Raw genomic sequence first — 22,171 nt, 5'->3', positions numbered from 1 at the left:
AAACTTTTACAAGTATGTACATAGTCAAAATGGGTGCATTGTGTCCATATGTTGCTGAGAGATAATTGTGCATGACAACCCATCCTCCTATACATGTACATGTTTCTCATTGCATTGTGACACAGTAACACATTTGTGGCAGGCGGCATGGGGTTAAATGAAATAACTCATAGTAATTATACAGTCACAGCATATATGTATAACTCTTAGGATGTCTGAGCTATTGCTGTTGGGCATGTCCACAATAAGAGACAGGACTTTTTTATTCTAAAACGATCCAGCCATAGAAAGCAAACACAATAAAATATATCATAACCTTTTAATCTCAGATGCAAAACCTTGGGCTGGTTGAATGAGTACAGGTGGTAACGGTCATGGAGACAAACTTTTATAAAGCTGGGGAGAGTGGGGAGAGTGTTGTGCAAAATTGAAATGAACACTAACCTATAGTGTGAAAGTATGCAACTCTTTTAGCACTGGCTATAGGGCAACAGGTTGAATGATGCCATGTGCCGCTGTAAAGCCTATGTTTTATTAATTAAACATATTGATGATTTTTACAGCACCCATTGCCAAAAAGAGTTGCAGCGTGTGCGTGCTTGTGGGTGTAATTCTGTTGCTGGAAGGGATAGCACACCCCTGAGTAGCTATTTTAGAGGTTTTCATAGAGTTTATTTATGATTTGTTTTCAATATTGTGATTTTTAAAAACACTCTGAATTCTTGACGGGCACCGTCTGTGAATATACATGTGCCGGAGTGTGCATTTACCAAAACAGCTATTTCTCTTAACACCCTTTGCCAGCAGCCCCACGGAATGATCACATTGTAAACCTGTTGATGCTGCCGTACATCCACAGCTGTTGTCTACTCATTTAAGTGCTTTACAATGGTATCATACAAAACCAGCTGTGCTAGGAGTCTAATAATAAATTGTGAATTCCATCATAGACTGTGACTAGAGATTACTGATTAAAGGTTAAAATTATTTCTGTGGGCAATGGTTTTATGAATAACACAAGTCAGCATTTTCACTGGATTACCACAAAAGATAGCGCAAACATCCCACTCGTTTGGAATGTGAAACATGCCAGAGTCATTTGCAACCCGTATCACATGTGGAATAAGGACTCCTGATGCCTCTGAACGACACATACGGCTGCGGTTGACACATATACCCAGTGGTGAAGAATAATCTCTGAAGGCTTTCATCACGAATATATTCAGGACTCTGATATTCTGGCTGGTATTCCTTGTTAAATTTTGTTTTATCACTAAATTCTCCACAATCATTTAGCCGGGTCCTGTTGTCCCAATTATCTTTCAACAATCTGCACAAAATGCACCCATTTTCAGGTGTACACACTTGTAATGGTTTATAGTTCTCAGCTTAGTTTGCACACTAGTGAGATGAATGAGGACTTCAAATTCCCAGAAAGTTTGACTTTGTAGCCGACTAGATCTATGTACAACATCTGATAACCCAAACTATTGTGTATAAAATCTGAATAATATGGAAGGCTGTTAAGAGCTTGTAGCATCAGCTGTGAAAATAAAAAAACAGCATCTCGAAAAGCAGGTGAGTTCTACTCAGTGTCTTAACTTGCAACGTGTGATTAAAAACATAGAAACTGTTTCTCTAGCCCGAATCTGGCTCCCCCCACATCCTATTGTTGCACCTCTGAATAAAATAACTTTTTAAAAATCAATGAGTGATGGGTGTTATTATACATAATGAAAAGGAACATGTAATAAAGAGCCAGACAATTTTAGGATTTTGAAGAAATGTTTTGTTTATATACAAAGCAAAATAGATTGTGCACAATCAAGTCAATGCAGAGAGCAAAGGTTTAATGCAATGCAGAAAAAGCATGTAGATTTAAACGACCAGCTCTTAGACACTCAGCTAGGACGGTTGTGTGACCTAGATGATTTAAAGGTAGAGATGGCAGGGACACTGAAATAGTGATTCGGTTGAAACCTACATGTCAATACTTCACACTTAAAAACGGTAGTGGCATCTGTCACACCATGTAGCGCCAGTTGGAGCTTAATACCACTATAAGGTTCTATAATTGAGCCCTGGTTGGTGCGCTGTCCCAAATGTGTAACCCCATCAGACAACAAAGCAGAGAAATATTGCACCTGCATCAATAAGCCACGACATCACTGCAACACTGCTTACTGAGCTTCATTGAGACATTTAAAAAATCACCATCTTTGAACTGCCCATCCGTTCACCCATGCTAAAGTGCCATCACAGGTCATTCTGAAACTGTGGATGACCACATCATCCTTGGGTCTTGCACCCTAAACCAGAAGAGATATGACTTATCATATCATATAATATGATATAAGTCATTTATAGCATGCCTGATGGGACGTGTTGCGTTAGATGACTCATTCACCATAAATCCACATCCAGAGACTCTGCTGGCTGTGCCATCCATCTGTTGGTGTACGCAATGTCACTAAAAATATAAGAAAAAATATAGATTCAGAATAAAGCATCTTTTACACATTTAGCATTAGCACCTTACAATATTCACCAACAATAGTGCAACTGTCACACTGCACAGCGTGTTGCGATGTCAGCGTCAACATATTAAATCCAATGTAACAATCAGGTACAGGGCCCCCAAGAAATGGAACTTTCAATCATTTATATAAAAGAATCGAGGCTACACCACTTCATCAAAGGTGTGCTATTTAGCAAAAAATGTGAGTCCCACAGTGCCTTATATGCCAAAGTTGGGCTATCACATTACACATATTGTGGGTTCCTACACACATTGCCAAGATTGTACAGAACATTACAAGTTATAACTGTATTTTAAAAGTAGTAGCACACTTCTACCTCCCACTTTTGTTTTAAAGTACACATTGCAGTTTTCACATGTAAAAATGTGCTTCCCTTGCAGACAGAGATAGACTTTTTTTTGTTCCAGTCTGCATGCCGAATGAAATAAAATGTAGCATATATTTGGAAGCACAAAATGATTCTGGTACAATCTAAAACATGCACTGGTACACAGTCAACATTTACGCATCTTCAAACATATCGAGCCACGGTACGACACACTGGCATTCTCCATGCTTAAAATGTCATCAACCCTAGTACTTTGTACCAATAAATCTCGCCTATAATATTTGCGCAACATATATGATCTTTGACACATACTGATCCCTCTGTGCTGAATATTTTGCATACTGCAAACATTTTAGCAGCACGTTGAAACTAAAACAAGACAATGTGTGAGTGCAAATATGTCACATCACAAAACAATATGTGCCCCAAAAGTGCAATTAGGATTTAACACACACACGTGCACCCCTCAAGTAAGCACCCTGATAATAGCCACCCTCAAAAATATCATCAATAAATCTCGGCTATAGTGGTTGAGCAACATGTACCTACACCTACCATGACTCAGGTCTCTCTAGTGTTTCCTGCCCAAGGCACTACCCTCTACCCTGCCCCACACCATTTTTACCACAAACAGTAGCCTTCCATCCTGAAGTCATCCAAGCCACCAGTATAACCAACAACACCTCCATCACAATACATGCTGACTGCATAACCTTAGCACATTTAGACCCCACCCTCCTTGCACTCCCCCCCCACCAATTGAACCCTTCCATCCCCCCATCTCTCGCAAACCTCACAGCACCCTGCCAAGGCTTGATGCGCCAGAAACGACTAAGAGTAGGAACCCAAGCCCACATCCCGTCATCTACCACTCCAATAGTAAGAGCCAACAGGAGACTTCGACTCTCCTCACGTTCCCACACCTCTTCCCTGCCCTCGAAAACCAGGATAAATCTTCACTTGCTTTAACACGTACCATTAATAAACAGAAACTCACTTAAGCAATAGGTAAATCTAACCCACAGTGACACCTGCCAAAAGTACAGCCCCTCATTAACAAACCACACACTAACCCACCCCTCACACCCTGCTAACAGAATTATTCTAGCATGACACATTTGAGAGGCGCCCTACTGAATGTGCAATCCCTAGGTGCACATGCCACTGAAGTTCACAACCACATTTTGGAACACCAATTAGATTTTATAGCACTGACTGAAATATGGTTACACCCAGCATCAGGTCTGTTACTGATACTAGCTATCCCACCAGATTACACCATACTCAGAATCAACCGTCAAAATATTGTCGGAGGAGGAGTAGCAAGTATCACCAAATCCTCCTTACAGTTCAGAGCTTGTAGCACTGACAGTATAGAGGGTTTTGAGCTTCTCACTCTCAAACTAACCACTGACCCCAAAACTATCATTAACTTCCCGCCAAGTTCCGCCAGACATCCGGGGATTGTCATTCCACTACTCATGACCCCCCTACTTAAACCTAACACTACATTCATACTATTAAGCGAGACATGGTATATGATATGATATGGCATTTATAACGCGCCTATACACAAGTGTTTCAAGGCGCGACGAGGCAAGGGGGGGACAGAGAGAAGACAGACAACGATCTTACTAGGCAAGGTGTCATTCAGATCGCACAAGTGCATGGGAAGGTGGAAGTGGGGAAGTGCGGGGGAAGGGGTAGGGACAGTGCAGTACATGAGATAATAGAATACATAACAATAAGTAAAGTACGGCCAGCAGGTGGCAAGTCAAAGGGTAAGTGCATAAACCTTGGATTCAATGACCCTCATGACCATAAAGCCATAGCATTCCACACTGCATTACAAGAAATGCAATTTTCCCAAATCGTGAATGCACCTACCCATTCCAAAGGTAGAATCCTTGATTGGATACTAATCTTGAACACTAAAGTTTCTCTTTTAGACATCAGTAATGTCTTTTGGTCAGACCATTTTCTCATCCGATTCAATGTCTCAACTATCAAACCCCAAGAAGCACCTTTTGTATCTCCCACTCCAGTATTAGCGAGAAACTCGTGTGAACGTACTCAGGACAAACTATCCCCCATCCTCAACAAATTGCCAAAGTATCAACCAATAACCAACCCAACCCAGGCAGCAAATCCCATTTTTACTACTCTTGTCTTAAAACAGCCATTGATGAAGCAGCCCCACTTAAAACCAAACTACCCAAACCCAAATGTAGCAACGCCTGGTTCAATGATGAACTCATAGAGCTCAGGAAAAATAAAAGAGCATTAGAACACCTTACTAGATTACTAGAAAAAAAACCCACAAAGGAAGCCAAAAAAGAACTTCAACTCCCATCACAGAAATATAAACATGCAGTCATCTCACACATCCAACTTTCTTCATCTACGCATCGCCAATGCTGCATCAAACAGTGAAGAACTATTTGCAATACTCAGAGAATTGGAAACGCCCGCCCCCTCCCCAGTCCAATCATTGCAACTAAAGCCTGGTGCACCCCCATTCAGAATGCCCTAGCCACTAAATTGTACTAAAAAGAAAGTTACTGGACAAAAGTGTCAACATCAGCCTGATTGTGCCACTCGCTACCTCAGCTCTAATAACACAATTTGTCTTCTTCATAGCCACCCAGAACCAAGTCTCCAATGCGATGACCTCGCTCAAGACCTCATATTGTAAAGGTGATAGCTTTCCTGCTAAACTAGTTAAAGTGTGCTCCCCGACATTAGATCCCATTATCACCAGCTTCATTAATGCTTCTTTCAGCACCAACACAGTCCCATCAGTCATTAAAGAAGCCTGGATAATGCCCCTACTAAAAAAGCAACCCTAGACCCCACCATCCCTACCAATTACAGACCCTTCACAACAGTCCCTTTTCTCCTTAAAATAATTGAAAAACAGCTGACACCCAAGTACAAGTCCACCTCGAAAATAACTATCTATTCGGTGACAGACAATCTAGATTATGGCCTCAACACAGTACTGAGACAGCTCTTCTTGACTTAAAAAATCAGATGGTTGCTCTTAGAGACACAGGCAAACTCTGTATCCTGTCATTACTTGGCCTGTCCGCTGCATTTGATTTAGTGGACCATGATAAACTATGCGTAGCCCTATCCAAAAACTTTAATTTCTCACAAAATGCAACCGCCTGGATCAAATCGTTTTTATCAGAATGAACCTCCAGAGTAACTATAGGCGATGAAGCAGCTGATCCTATACCTGTCCTTCTAGGCGTACCACAAGGATCCTGCCTCTCTCCCACATTATACAATGCTTATACGAAGCTTCTCTTTGCAGCATTGGACGCCATGGGAGTAATATATACCAACCTTGCAGATGATAGGCAGATACTTATCACAATCACAGGAAATAAAGAACATGATACCACTATCATAAACAAAAACTACTCCCTCATCCAGAACTGGATGGCAACTAATAGTCTTTGCCTGAATGGCGAAAAGACGGAGATCCTCATTGTTGGATCACCAGCTCAACTAAAACAATTGCCTCAAGATTACACCTCTATTGACATAGACAGCACTCCCATCCCCATCTCCAACCAAGTAAGAACCTTAGGGGTTTATCTTGACTCAAGCCTCACCATGAGCAAACACATCAAATCTTTCGCTTCCTCCACAGCTTACACAGCCAAACATATCTCCCTCAGTCACCAATTCCTCTATTCACAGAACTGTATCACACCTGCCAGAGCACTCATCATGTCTAAGTTATACTATTGTAATATACTCTTGCTAGGTACTACAAAAAATACCTAACCAAACTACAATTACTCCAAAACAAAGCCCCGAGAGCAGCCGTAGGTATAAAAAAAGGGATAATATCTCACAAGTTAGGAGAGAAGTTCACTGGCTCCCGACCCAAGCCAGAATTCTGCATGAACCTCTTACTACCACTCATAAATGTATTATCCAAAATGCCCCCACCTACCTCAATGAATGCCTCACTCATAAACCCCCTACCAGGCTCCTCAGATGCAACACTAGTACTGACCTATTTATCCCCTGCTTCAAGAACACGAGATCCGGTGTTTCAAACTTCATGGTTGCAGCCCCCAGACTATGGAATTCACTCCCAACAAACATCAGCAATGAAACCTCCCACACCCAATTCAAGAAACTGCTAAAAACCTGGCTATTCAATACATTCTAAAATCCAATGTTCGAGAATAGTACATAATCTCCTGGCAGCTGTAGTCGCTGTTGTATATACATTTATCTCTTTAACTATAACCTTTGACTTATGCTACCCATTTTGTTGCTTACATATGCTCCCACACATTGTGTCCACATATGTTCTGCCAAGATGAGTTGTTCCCTCTTATTGTGTCTACTATTGTTCTAAGTATGTTTTTACCCCTATGTAACCAGCAAGCAACCAATCTTCCCTGTAACTTACACCGTGATACCTCCGGGTTTGGGCGTATTAACAAATGCAATAAATAAATAAATTAAATAAATAAATAAATGAGTGACCTTTGGCAAAAACTCAAATACTCAAATTCTAACGTCACATTGCATGTATTTGAAATATTTATTCAACTTTATAGGCGCTGTGAAACTCAAACAAGGCATTGTGCGCATGCTAAAATGCTGCATCGCAAAAAGATAAGTGCACGAAAAGTGCAGTCGGGCTTCATTTAATGTTTATTTTAATGTTTGGAATAGCTATACGGGCGGTGGAGTCCAAGCTTTAATATTGAAGTGTCTTATTGATTGTGTGAGTGTCTGATTGATTGTGTAGCAGTACTATAAACACTAAACACTTACAAACCCCTCTACACATTTTAAACTTCTTCCAAAGCAATGTAGTCAAAATCTCAAAAACAACACACACACACACACACACGAAATAGAATCAGGCGCTACAAACATCTATGCACTATCCTAGCTGACATGCATAACCACAGAGCATTCTAAGTAAACTATACATTTTTAAACATGTCATTAAAAGCACCTAGTTGTTTAGTTAAAATGCACCTGCTAGCACCATTGAGTTCCTCTTCATACAAAAACAATACATTAAAAGTAGTGAAATACACCCACACTCACTGTAATACTGTTGTTGAAATAGAATTCTGCATAAATAACAGACGTGTCCACTGGCCCACAATCAAATCCAGCCAAAAAGTACGGCCTCCACATGCAGCACGTACGAGTCAATTAGTTGACACTGCAGGGGATCATCAGGTTGGCACTCTGCCAATGGGGTTGACAATACCCCTGGTGGTCAGAAGGGCCATTTTAAAGTGTGAAACTTCAATGCTTTTTCATTATCAACAATGTACAGCTTCATGTATTTCTGCTTACTTTGCAAAATTTATAGAGTGGTCCCTTAGATTGTGAATAGTTGGCTTCCTGTATCCTTATAGCAACATCGTAAATTAGGTTCAGCCTGCAGATGCTTCCTGTGCCGTCCTTCAATCATAAGTTTAAAAATGGCCTTGCTATCAACTGTTGGTTTTAGTTGATAAACATGTATTTGTGTATTTTCATAGATGGACTGTTTATTCACCTGGCACAAAACATCCTGTATTCCGGCAGGCTAAATATATCAGCACATTCCTGTGATTCCACAGGCCTTGTCGTAGATATAAAAACCCCAGCAGTGTTGCTTCACAGCTCTTTGGTGGAGCACATTGTAACAGAGGGACACATGTGAGCCACGCACGATATGCTGTAGACCCCATAAACACAATAGTTTGACTTTTGTATGTACTCCGGGAAGCACACTTTACTTATAAAGTAAACTGCTTTTCATTATTTACACTCTGTATCAAAAGTCACTTCATATAAGATTGGTAAACATTTTTAATATCAAAATTATCGGGGACGTTTATATAAAAAAAGTAAATTCATATTTTATATTAAAAATATGCATTTTTCTATACACTTCTATATTAAAAAAGATGATTTTTAATACTAATTTGTATGTACATTTCTAGATTAAAAATTATTATTTTTAATTTTTATATCACTTTGTCTATCCAAAAATATGATTTGTATATTGATTTTATTTATAAATTTGTATTTCAATAGTGTTCGATATCATTTTCCCTTTCCCATATAGTTTATATAAAAATGATTGCTATAAAAACTGTGGGGGGCTTATCAATTTGATATAAAATGTATATCTGCTTCCTATCACCCCAGGGCAGAGCCCCTCTGTGACATCATCAATGTGTCACTCTGCAAAACCCTAGATTCACAGTCACTTTCTTCAGAGCTTACTTCGCACTCGACCGAGCAACATCTTCGAGTGCTGCTCCAATCTTTATATAGATTTTATATAAAATGTATATTCACTTTATATCAAAACTGATATAAATTAGAAAACACTTTATATGTAATATACATTTGATATAAAATCGATAAACATTTTTTATATCATTTTTATATAAAATTTATATTAAACGTATATCAAAATCACATCGAAAGGGGGAGGGACTAAGACTAGAAGCAGGGGGTGTTACACCTGTCAGAATTTGGAATTGTGAAAAAGGCAGCCCTTTCTACTACTTCTATCGTTACCCATCACCACATACATTGCAGTATTATTGACTGGCAAAATATTGTTGTCTTCATTAAAAAAAGAAATAAGGCGGGTGGTAATTTACCCAAATGCTAAGCTTTCCATCCTTTGCATCACAGTCATAATGTATTTACAATCGGAGGAAAATGCGCCACATACATTGCAGTATTATTGACTGGCAAAATATTGTTGTCTTCATTAAAAAAAAAAATAAGGCGGGTGGTAATTTACCCAAATGCTAAGCTTTCCATCCTTTGCATCACAGTCATAATGTATTTACAATCGGAGGAAAATGCGCCACTAACTGAAACTCTTTTGCAATAAGGCAGTATTTGTCCAATTACAATCAGTGAGGCACCAACCACCATTTAACAATGCACAAAGTATCTCAAACTGGATGAAATGTGTGAGAGTATGAACACTAAAAAACAGACGGAGATGTGAATAGCACATACACAAATTAAGTATTACAAGAAACACTCACATGTAAGGCTTGTACACAACACATGAAACGTATTTGCTACCAATAATTTTTACAACAGTCTCCGGGGTTGCGTCATTTCCGAAAGGTGCGTCCCTCGCAGAAGCCATGAGGATGAAATAACGAGCAGCCAATTCAGTTTATCTGCAATACAAAATCTGATTATTTATATGGTTTGCAAGTTCAGCTATACCACATAAACTATTCCCTTCCACGCTTGCAAGTAAACTTTCACCACTTTCATTAACAAGGGTAGTCCTCATTCATAATGCTTCATGACTTCCAACAGGACATACATTGATGAACCTCCAATGTTACTGTAGGATCAGTACATCTGCCGATGAGTGCAATACTGAAAGTACCAAATACTCAAAGTATTTAGTGTAACACATTTCACATGAACTGCACCAAAGCCCTTCAACAATGGACGTAACATACAGACATGAAGATGATTATACACATTTTTAAATAATGTGTTGTCACTTTTCTATGCATTAGGACTGGTGCAGGGCTTTCTTTTCATGTGCCTGGTAGTATGCTGGCCTTTCAATATGGACCAGCCTGCACCTGCCTAACTTGGATTACATGCTCAGTTGTAGGTCTAACTTTCAAGTGCCAGGATGAAGTGCTGCCTGTTCTTTGTATGATACAGTCAGCTGCCGCCTAAAACAGTGAGGATGGTTGTGTGGGAACCAGTGGAAAAAGCGGAATACCAATACATGAGAGCATATGTAATCCTTGTTTTTTGTAAAGGTAATGTGGACTTAATGCTGTGGGCACATGCACCCCAGGCTGTTTTAAATGCAGGGAGAACAATGGCTGTAGAATTGTTTTTAAATTTTGAAAGAAATATTTTTTTTGTTATTTGCCAATTTATAACATGCATCCCTCGTCCCAAGTGCCCTGCCCCTCCGCACCCACCACCACCCCCATTCGGTGGAATAGACATCTTACATGCAACCAATAGATCAGAGCGACAGCATAGCTGTAACAGTCCCAGCGGGCATAGTCTTTGAGGGCACATAGATTCCCGAAGGTCATTGTGAAGGAATATAATAACCAGGCCCCAATCTGACCCGAATTGTATGTGGTCCCCTTGAATTGAGTAGGTTGCCCACTCCAGAGTCACAAAGATCCAAACCTTTACAATGTAGTCAAGTTGTGAGGGTGACTCTTTGCATATATGTGCCGAATTTCCTGACTCTGCGCACCACCGCCAACATTCCCTGGAGACGGATGGATAATAGGTATGTTGTTTCTCGGGTGGAAAGTCCTTGTCCTTGCTTGTAGGGTCAGAGGCCTTCTGGCACTCCCTCTTCAATGAGCTTGCTGCAGAGCCTAGCAGGGCACGCTGTGTGCTGATTGTTTATGGGTTCTGGAGTGGCTTAAGGGCTTAAATTCCCTCTGTTCCCGGGGAGAGGTTTAGAGGAGGGATCTTACTTCCTTCTTTGGATATCCTGGCCTTCCTTCACTGGTGGAAGATGTAAGGCAGACTGTACCGTCAGCCAGGGTCCAAGGTTGAGTCATTCTTTTCTACTTCTTGTGATGTCTTCAGATGAGCTGCCAAAAGAGGGTTTTGACCCTCCTTTGAAGCTAAGTGGGCCACAGTGATTGGTGTGGGCTACGCCTACCTTAATGAATCGATCCTGGGGTCCCTAATAACAATTTCCTGTATCCGTGAAGTCATAACCAGAGTGCTTTGCAACAGGAAAGGTAAAGGGGTGAAAACAGGAATAAGGTGTGCCCCAGAACTAAATTGGCTGAACCCTTCTCTCAACAAAAAGAGCTCTGGGCTCACTCCCTTGTGCCACCCATATTCCTGTCTGTTGTGTTCAAAGTGTCTCTCAGGTTAATGGTCCTCCCTGTGTGGTCCCTGCTAAAGCAAGTTTCCCTGCTAAAGCAAGTTTCCCTTGAAGCTGCGGCAAGACCAGACTCTCTGGCTCCTGAAAATCTCAATTGCGTACCTTATGAATGAGGTCCCTCTAGCAGAGTGGCCGACTGTAAACAAAAGTCCCATACATGACAGTTCACTGTCATTGATACTGAGGGTGCGAGCTGGCTTCGGGTTGGCACAGTTACATATGAAAGGTTGTTGAATTTCCTGTCTCCTTTGTTAACCTCTGCAGCCAGGCCCCATGTCAGTCTGTTGGAAGTACCGTCTATTGGTATGTTAATCACTGCCACCAGCTGCTGGGCCTAACAAAAGAGCAGGGCGGGTCCATGGAGCCTTTATTAGCTAATCAGGCTGACCATGGCAGGGGGAAGGTTGGTCCTCCCTCATCCTGGAGATGACATCATGCACTCCTGGTTGTCACATTCATTAATTTTCATTTTTTTCATTCATTTTATTGGCATTATAAAGCGCCTCTCGCCAACGGCGCTGAACAAAATATATCAATAAACAGTACAATCATGGTATAATGTAAACATAGGTAAAAAGAGAAGAGGGGAAAGCCAGATGATTAAGAGACAAGAGAAGATAAAAGATGAGTTTTGAGGTTTGATTGCAAGATGCGGAGAGATGAACAAGAACGAAAGGAGAGGGGAAGCGGGTTCCGATGTTTGGGAGCCAGAAGAGCAAAAGAACGGACAGGGAGGTTTGGGAACAGTTAAAAGAAATAAAAGCTGTCATCTTAGAGGGTGAGATGATACGTAAAACAAGAGTAATGCAGAGAGATAGGGGGGCAGACCATGGGTGCATTTAAAAACAATTGAGAGACAGTGGTAAAGGAGACGAGATTCAAAAGAGAGTAATGAAATAGAAAGTAGGTAGGGTGTAATAGAAGACCAAACGGGTTAAGAAAAGAGGAGACGAATCGAGGAATCATAGACTGAGCGAAGAGAAAGAAGATGGGAGGCAGGAAGACCAAGCAAGAGAGATGAGCAGTAATCAATAAATGAAAAAACACGAGAAAAAATAAGTTTTGTGGCATGAAAAGGGAAATAGGGTGAGCATGATGGATGTTGAAAAGTGCGTAACGACAAGAGTGGGCAATAGTGGAAATGTGAAGAGGAAATGAGAGAAGTATCAAAGATAACGCCCAGGTTATGCACAGATAGCGAGAAAGAAATAGAAGATGGAGGAAAAGAGAGAGACAGAGGGGGGAGACTTGGAGAAATCGTAGAAGCAGAAAAGAACAGACCCTCCATTTTAGAAGGGTTGAGATGTACAAAATTAGAAAGCATCCAGTTTTGAACATCAGAAAGACAGTTTGAAACAGTAGAGTGGAGAGCAGAATCAAAGGAATAAAAAGAGAAAAAGATCTGAGTGTCGTCGATGGAAAGGGGAGACAAGAGTAGAAAGAGGACCAATATAAAGAGAGAAGAGAAGAGAACCAAGTACCAAGCCTTGAGGGACACCATATAAGAGAGCGAGTGAAGGAAAAGAGTCCCCAAGTTATAGAGTAGGACTGTAGGGAGGGATAGGAACTGAACCATTCAAGAACAGACCCTATGATACCCAAGGTAGAATGTGAGGAAATAAGAAGAGAATGATCAACAGTGTCAAACACCACAGACAAGACAAGAAGAATATGAATAGAGGAGAGCTTGTAGTGACGAGAAGAGAGGAGAGTCTTTCAGACATGTGGAAGAGCAGTCTCTGTAGAGTGAGAAGGACGAAAGCCAGACTGAAGAGGAGGGAGGAGAGAATTAAGATTTATATAGTAGGTTACCTGAGCATAGGCAGCCTGCTCAAGAATTTTAGAAAGAAAGGGCAGAAGAGAGGTAGGATGGAAATTGGCAGGAATAGATGTGTCAAGAGTGTTTTTTTTCAGAATGGGAAGAATAGGTGCCTGTTTAAAAGTGGCAGAAGGCAAGAATTTGCAAAGGAGGTTTTAACAAGAGAGGTGAGATAAAGAAGAGGATGATGATATACTTGAGGGATGAGAGAAGAGGGAAGAGCATCAGAAGGAGAAGCAGTTGGGTGAGCATGAGCAAAAAGGGCATATTTGCCGAGTCAGCAATATAAGAGAATGAAGAAAAAGAATGTAGAGGTAGGACAGGGAGAGGAGGAAGGAGTAACAGAAGAAATGAAAGCTCTACTTAAGTTCTACCGTGGGAAAGTGATACCCACAATTACTTATGGAGCGGAAGCCATGCCATCCCTACCCAAACTCTTATGGCCTAGACTGGAGAGTCTTTTCTGGCGATCAGTCTTTACTCTTCCGACCTCTACACCGATAGCATTGATCAGACGAGAGCTTTCACTATCATTCTTGGCAGCAATAGTAACCAGGGCAACTATAATGCTATATCGGAAGATTAAGGACCCATCTTCTCCAATGATTTTTTCCCTGGTCCAAGAAGAGCTGAAGTCAGGCAAATGCAAAACACTGGCCACTTGGGAGAATAGATGTAAATTAAACCTAGAAGTCTGTGGCAGTTCTATTGAAGAACTGGTTTTGAATCCTACTAAAACAAAAAAAATTCTTAGAAAAACAGACTGGTTTGATACGCTGGAGAAAGCATCCGCCTACAAACTGACCCAGTATCTACCCATAACGGTCAGAAAATTGAACGAAGTTCAACCATTCCTCATCAGACACCCAAATAAGAAAACAAGATCTACACTTCTTCGTGCCAGGCTGAATTTACTGCCTACAAACGAGATCGATCCTGAAGATAAGAGGAGCATCTGCGACTAACAGTTGTCGATTTTGCAAAGCAAACCAAACAATTGAAACACTACGGCACCTTCTGCTATCATGCCCGGGCACAAATTCATACAGTGCCCCTTACTTGCTACACCACCTGGAGAAAGCTTACTTGACAGAAGAAGAGCTGTGGTGGGAGCGATTGATAGGGGGCCTCAGACCTTCATGGGCGATAGCTGCTTCTAAAATTCTGGACCTCATTTTTAAAGACAAAGTTACTGAGCCCTTGCCAGAAGCTTAAAGCCCTTTTTCCAATCAGCATACTTTACAACTTTAGAGGGTGTCGCTCTTGTCATTAACTCGTGATCTACTGGGTTCTGAATTGGCATTTATTTTATTTCTTCTTTTTTTGCTTCTTCTTGTTTTTTTTTTCTTCCCCTTTCTGCTTCTGCTTCTTCTTCTGTTTCTTTTCTTCGTTACTTTTGCACTTCGATTTAATGCACTTCGGTGATTATGACTCGTAATTAAAAAAAAGCTGAGCGGAGATTTGCTTCTTTAGATGTGAAGTAGTTTGCAATGTCAGAGGAAGAGAGAGACAGAAAAGCAGATGGATCAAGTGCTTTAGGAGACAGAATAGTGTGAAGACGCTGATAGAGGCTACGAGGGTGGTCAGATAGAGAAAGTGTCAGTTCCAAAGAATATTACATTTTTTCAGTCAGTAAAACAGAGTTAAAGTAGGAGTGCAAAGTTGAGAGCGTGACAAGGTCAAAGGGGGAAAGAAAATGTTTCCATTGCCGTTCAGCCTTTTGCAAGCTGCAACAAAGGGAAACAAAATCGGGAGAGAGCCAGGGCTGTGGAGGTTTGTGAGTGGGAGAAAAGGGGTGCAAAGGAAAAGTTGAATCAAGTACAGATAGCACAGAAGAATGTCAAGTACTATCAGCTGTATCGAAGAGGGAAGAGAAAAGCAGGCTTGATGGAAGAGAAGCGAGCAAAGAAAAAAGTAAAGACAGAGTCAAATGAAGAAAGATTACGGCGAGATAGTCGAAGAAGAAGTAGGGAGATCAGGAGGGTAAACAAAGAAAGGAAGCGGTAGGTGATCAGAGGCATAAAAGGGAAAGGAAGACACAGGAGAGCGAGGAGGAAATGAGGAAAACATTTAATTGTGGCAGGAACCATACTGATAAGAAGGGGGGTGCTAATGCAAATGAAAGGAGTCGGCGAGTAAAAGAAACAAAGGGAATGATTAATTAGAGGAGAGGAGGTTGAAATCCCCAAGAAGAAAAAGAGGCTGAGAAGATGGGAAAAGGTGGGATAAGAGAAGATCAAGCTGTTCAAGAAAATCAACAAGTGGTCGATGAGGATGATAGACAACGAGGAGAGAGACAGGGAAAGGATAAGAAAAGGATGGGACATGATATTTAAAGGAGGGAAAGCTTGGGAGACTACAAGAAGGAGGTGGAAGAGCCCAGGAGGAATTATAAAGAATGTGCGTGCCCCCACCATGTCTGTGTGGGCGAGTAGTATGAGAGAATGAAGTGGAAGCAGTATGAACGGAGACTGGAGTAAAAGTGTTGTCGGGGCGATCCAGGTTTCAGTTAGAGAAAATTTTAATTAGAGCGAAGAAATGTCAAGAATAGAATGAGATTTGTTGCAAACTGAACGAGCTTTAAGAAGACAAAATTTAATTGTGGGAGAGTTTCAGAAATAATAAAATTCCAACTAAACATTCCAGCTAAATATGACAAAGGCGGACTGCGCCTGTATGCTGTGTCCACCCAGAGTACAGGGGTCTATAGGTTTGTCGTGGTGTGAGCATAGGAAAATGTGTGTGGATTAGCCCCACACATTTTCCTGAGGTTGGTCTACCATCATTCCATTTAATTAAACATGTAAAAAAGCCCAGGTGAGCACACGACCACCATGTGGATGGTTGAATTCCTCACAGTATGTCTGGGACACAGGCTGAAAAGGGGAGGACTTAAAATGTATGCATTCCGATTAAGCAATACGCCTGCAAACCTTTCCTTTTTACTGTTTTCTGGAGCAGAACTAGGTAAGGGCGGATCATGTTTCCAGCAGGCAATCATGGATTCCTTTCCTTCCACTGAAATGTGCGTTTTTAAAAAATATCCTTATTCGATTTTTATAGCCACGAAACAAAACAACAATTACATTATTATAATACCACAACTGTTCCAACCTTTTACCCAAACTTCCCAACACCCCCCTTTAACTGCCTGTTGTTCGAAAATGTACATTTATAGAATTCTGCTTGCTTTTACTTTCCTGGACCTTCATTAAAAATTGGTGGTAATTGGCCAGTGTGGCCTGCGTTCTGCCTTATCGAAATATTCTAAGTGTCCTGGCCACCTGATTGATAAAAAAACAGGAGCAGGTCCTTTCCCATCAGAGCAGAAAGAATGCACCTTTTCAGTTCCTAGGTCTTCATCAGCGATTCACTCCCTTGCCTTCTGCTAGGAGAGAGGAAACAGATCATATTTCTTATTCATTTCCCAGGAGACCCCGAGGCAGGAAGACCTGAAGTAATTCCTCCCACATTTATTTCTGCCAATATTTAGCGGCTTTAGAAAGCAACTTTGAAACACAATTTACTTGCTGTATAAGCGCCTTACAAATTCACAATAAAATCAAAAAAGAACTACTTCCCTGCTTGGCCAGACCCTACATGTGAAAGGACACACCAGCTAGCTTGTTGTCACAAACTTCTTGCTCCTTAACTAACGAGAGGAACTCTCATTTGAATACAAGTTAATGGCATACCCAGAGACAGGGAAACAAAGTATGCCATAAATAAGAAAAAGGGGCATTTAAAACTTCTATAAATGTCAAATAAAAATACTATTTTTTGCAATGCGTAGTGCGCTTTCACTTAAGGCACATTTATCTGCATTTTTTGTATTATCTAAATGGTGTCTTGTATAAAGCCGCTAAATACTGGCATAAATAAATGTGGGAGGAGTTACTACAGGACTTCCTGCCCCAAGGTCTCTTGGGAAATGAAGGAATATGATTGGTTTCCTCTCTCATAGCAGAAGGCACGCGAGCGGATGGCTGATGAAGACCTGGGAACGGAAGAGGAGTTAGAAAAGCCAGATGTGTGAAATGGCAAGAATAAACCTTAAAAAGATGCACAGCTGCTGATTCGCCCATAAATCAATCAAGACTATTCCGCTGTCCCTCCCTAACCTCAAAACCTTGCCTGTGTCCTCTGCATTTCCTCTCTCCATGCCCTTCCAAGCGCACCCATAATACCATGTCCTTCTAATTTTTTCCTTGGTGCTGGAACCTATTCCCGCATCACCTTGTTTCAACTGCGCTCTGTTGCTTCACATGGAGGTCTGCTATGTAAAACCTAGCACATACATAGACATGTGCATATAGCATGCACAAATAGTGCTTTGCACTGAAGAAGGCTGCATTCAACTAAGTCGTTCACTCCACGAGCCGAAACTAGTGCGCGGTAGCCTCACAGGAGTACACATTGAAAAATTCATCTTTTTAAAGCATTGCTCTGATGAAGTTAGCTATTTCTATATATATTTTGAAATCAATATTTATGTGTGTAAATGTACTTGGTACATGAGGATCAGTATCAGTCATTAATGAGCAGTTTTTTGTTATAATTGTGTGTTTTAGTACAGTAGTACTGTAGTCTTCTGTGAATTATCTGGCAATGCATTGACTATATTGATCTGTTTTGTTTTTGTCCTTGTTGTGATACTTTGACCTGTAGTGTATATTTCTGTAAATGTATCAAAGTTAAGTTTTCAAAATGAGCAAATCCTGTATACTATGCACGGGAACAATGTTTGTGCCCCACTCATTAATTCCCCGGTTCCCTGCTGTGGGGTTTATTGACGTATTTAAATAATCCGTTCAAAGAGAACACAAGAGTTTAGGAGTTGAAGCGTGTGCCCAAGATCACAAACCAGAAGTGATATGATATATATTTTATTTATATCGCGCTCATACACATGTTTCAGAGCGCGACAAGGAAGGGGAAGGGAACAGGGGAGAACAAAACAACGATCTTACTAGACCCAGTCACACTGAGAACGTGCAAGTGCATGGGAGAGGGGGAGGGGAAAAGTGCATGGAAGGGAGGGAGAATGTGGAAAGTGTGGAGCAAAGGAGAAACATTATAAATAATAATAATTTAAAAAATAATGAAATCAGCACAAAGTGGTAGTGCAGCCAAGTGGCAAGTGCTAGGTTTAAGGCAGCAGATAAGGTGGGTCTGATAAGTGCAAGAGGGAAAAAGGGGGGGCTGTATGGGTATAATAGGAATGCGTCCTCTCCCTTCGCTGCCTGCTCTCTTCCATCAGGGATGATGAACACAACACTCTTTCGCCACACTGTGAAGTGGAGGTGGGAAATGCCCAGTTCACGCCCTCAGCAGAGTTGTTTGGTAATCCAAGATTGGTATCATTGCAGAGTAGTGGGTTTGGATTTTTGGGAAATATAATGGCAGAACTGTACGGCCAATCAGGGCGTGTGGAATCTTTTGGCCACTCTGGGCATGAGACTGGATGGGTCCCATTAATTCTCTTGCTGCTTAAACCCTAATTAAAACGCGTCCCTGTTCTTCTCCTGTATGCCCACTTGCTGGTATTGGCATTTGGGTGTCCTGGCTCCCTCATTACGGGAAGCTGGATCTCAGCCAAGGCTCTGCGACCTGCAGCTCGTTCCATATTTTGGACTGCGACCCCCATGATCCCTTGTCACTGACCATTCTGTCTATGGCTGGGAGTTGGAGTCCCAAACATCTGGAGAGACAACAGGTTGCCTACATTGACCGCAGTGCCTCTGTTAAGCCTGCCACGCCAGCAAGCCGATACATCCCCAATGCCACCTGCTCTCTCTGATGCTCGAATCGTGCTACAGCACAGGCTTCTAATTCAGGCGGCAACAACAACTACACAAACCCCCTCCCCATCTCTGTTGTATTCCTACGTGCCCGATGAAAGAAAGCCCGTTTCCGACAGTTTGGGAGCTAAACGATGGGGGTGCGAGAGACAATAACTTCTGCATTTGAGGGAGGTGGGTGGGCTCGGGTGCGTGTTACCTGAGCGCGGTGGGGTCTTTCTGCAGAGCGGTGGGAACGCGGCTCGCCCCGAGGTGTTCCCTCAGGCTGTCTCCAGGACGCGGGTTCTGGTTGCTAGGCGGGGAATAGCTCGGAGCTCTCCCAACCCTCTGGGACACACTGTAAATATACCGCACCTCGGGCAGCCTGCAGCGGGCGCATGGCGACGCTCGCCAAGTGGCATCGGTCCCCCTCCGCATTATCCACCGTTCACGGGTTTCCATCAGATAACTGGCATGCGGTCTCACAAACTGGCATGCGGTCTCACAAACCAATAGGTGTCCAATTCAATTAGCACACAGCATTAGTGTAATACAAAAGCCGTTAAAATAAGATTTCAAAAGTACCTTTATGAAACGTTACTTTCACAACGTGTGGCTGCCAGAAGGTGGGTCTGTTGCACATGAAAGAGATTTGTTTAAGCCAGTATTTTAATTGAAGAGGAAAACGTGAACTTTTTCTAAAAATCTGTAACGGTAGGTTGTCCATTCATATCCAGTTTGCGGGCGAGATTTATCATTAAACGTGCCTTGCAATGAAAGAATGCAAAGGCAAAAAAAAGAAACAATTCAATGCCACAGTGTACATGTGACAGCTGCATTAACCGATTTCCAAGGACCACGAACGGGAGTGAGAGAGGGTTGGAAGGTAGGGCCAAACACTCTGTCAAATTACAACAGCCAATCACTATCTCTGACATTTCGGCACAGAGCAGAAATCTCTTTGCTTCAACGCTGGTGCTATGCCTCTGCAAGCAGGGCTTTAAGTGGGCCCTGGCTAGCCGGGACTGAGCCCCAGCAGGTTCTTCAAAAATCTTGTTTTGCGTCAGGGCCCTGCCGGGGCTCACTAGTCTCCCCTGGCAGCCCCGGCCACTACATGGCAAGGCATGTTTTCTAAAGCCTGAATCTCTCGCTTGTGAGCAAGAGCTTCAGGCTTCAGAAAAAAATACCTGTCATCCATAATAGTGGCACCGCATCTGAGAGGCATCCCTTCAAGCAAGATATGCCCGTGGGCCGAGGCCACCATTATGGAGAGAAACGTGAGGCCGCTGGAAGCAGAGTCCTTGTTTTCTAAATCCTGAAGCTCCTGCGCATTCGCTGAAGTTTCAGTCTCTAGGAAAAAGTCCTCAGCTTCCAAGGGCCTCACCCTTTCAGCCTTAATGGTGACGCTGCCCCTCCCCAGTTGGCGAATCGCAACGTTTTGCATTAATGAACCGATAGGATATCCCTCAGCACCAGTGGTCTTCAAACTGCAGGAGTGCCCCCCACCCCTTAGAGGGGAGACCGGCAACTCGAATAGATAACCTAAGCACTTTGGCATTAAGGTGGGGCCTGGCAATAGTATTTTTACTCAAGGGGGTGCTCAGCATAATACATTTTGGCAACCACTGCTCAGAATTTCTAAGTCAACTGCTAGGAGTCAGTCGAGGCACACCACCGATGCCAACCACAGAACACATTTAGGGGATCACAGAGCCAAGGCCATCCAGAGGAAGTTGCCATCTCGCGTCCAGCGTCACTACCACCATGCTTTATGCCTCAGTCCTGACCGACCCAACCCCCAGGACCCGATTACAAGTCTGGAAGTGGTGGTAAAACATACAGTATTTTACCACTATGCCAAATACAAAGCTTAAGAAGTGAAACTAATCTCTTCTACCAGTTTTTGTATGGCGGTGCCTCCACGCAAAACCATTACTGCATGCGATAACTATGACATGCTGCAATATGAAATCCCAATGGAGTCCTATGGCAATCCAAAATTGGAAATAACAAACGTGACTGAATCATGCAGTCCCCTCAACTTACTGCATGCTTACCACATGTGGTAAGGGTATGAACAAATGCGGGACCACCGCCCAACTTGTAATCATGCCCAAAGAATCAATCCTGAACCCTGAAGTAATGGATTGGACTTGTACAGCTATATTTATTTCATGGAACTGGGCCTAATGGTCGATAGGTCACTGGAGGGCATGGACCCTGTTAAGGAATCCTGCAGTCGCTAAAATGAGCAACTACTGAATCAATGACCGTGTGTCAGAGTCCAAGGCCAGAAAACGGTCCCTCCTTAAACGATGACTGTTTTGAGAAATGCAGAAATCCACAAGTGACCAGCTAGTAGGTGCTAATCGCCTGCAGGTTCAGAGTCCATCAAATGCCACCCCATCAGCATAAGCACACCCGCAGCCCAGAGTGATGAACCCAATCGAGTAAATGCAACTTGCCATGGAAGCGGCAATCATTGAATGGTGCTTCATGCAAGATCAACAAATCCAAGCCCCAAACCATGAGCATGCTTAAAGTACATTTACAAAATCGGCATCCACAGAAATATAGACCCAACATGTGAAGACAAACGTGGAACTCACCCAGTGAACACAACACACCAGAAACGAACAGTACCAAGACTTTATTTGCCAATGCCCATCTTGGATCCACACACAAAGAATTGGAGAAGACCCAGAAGACCATTCATACCAGCTGCACCTGGCGTATAATACACCAATGTAGCACGCTCCCTCTCAATACCTCATCCTATACCTGCCCCTT

At 42.2% G+C, this 22,171-nt stretch overlaps 1 protein-coding gene across 1 annotated transcript in view; it reads right to left on the bottom strand.

Moving 5' to 3' along the window:
• C1QH1orf87 (chromosome 1q C1orf87 homolog) overlaps positions 1–19,736 on the bottom strand; it is a 333,284-nt gene extending 313,548 nt beyond the window's left edge. Inside the window, exons 1-2 of the mRNA XM_069642765.1 lie at positions 19,602–19,736; positions 9,924–10,064 (exon numbers count right to left, since the gene is read on the bottom strand). Of these exons, the coding sequence (XP_069498866.1) occupies positions 9,924–10,030 (107 nt within the window). The 5' untranslated portion in view covers positions 10,031–10,064; positions 19,602–19,736. The remainder of the gene's footprint in view (positions 1–9,923; positions 10,065–19,601) is intronic.
• Positions 19,737–22,171: the final 2,435 nt, after the last annotated feature.

Source organism: Ambystoma mexicanum, chromosome 1q, assembly GCF_040938575.1.
Source record: "Ambystoma mexicanum isolate Mex_15411 chromosome 1q, UKY_AmexF1_1, whole genome shotgun sequence".
Classification (NCBI taxonomy): domain Eukaryota; kingdom Metazoa; phylum Chordata; class Amphibia; order Caudata; family Ambystomatidae; genus Ambystoma; species Ambystoma mexicanum.
This window is presented reverse-complemented; position numbering and strand designations above follow the sequence as displayed.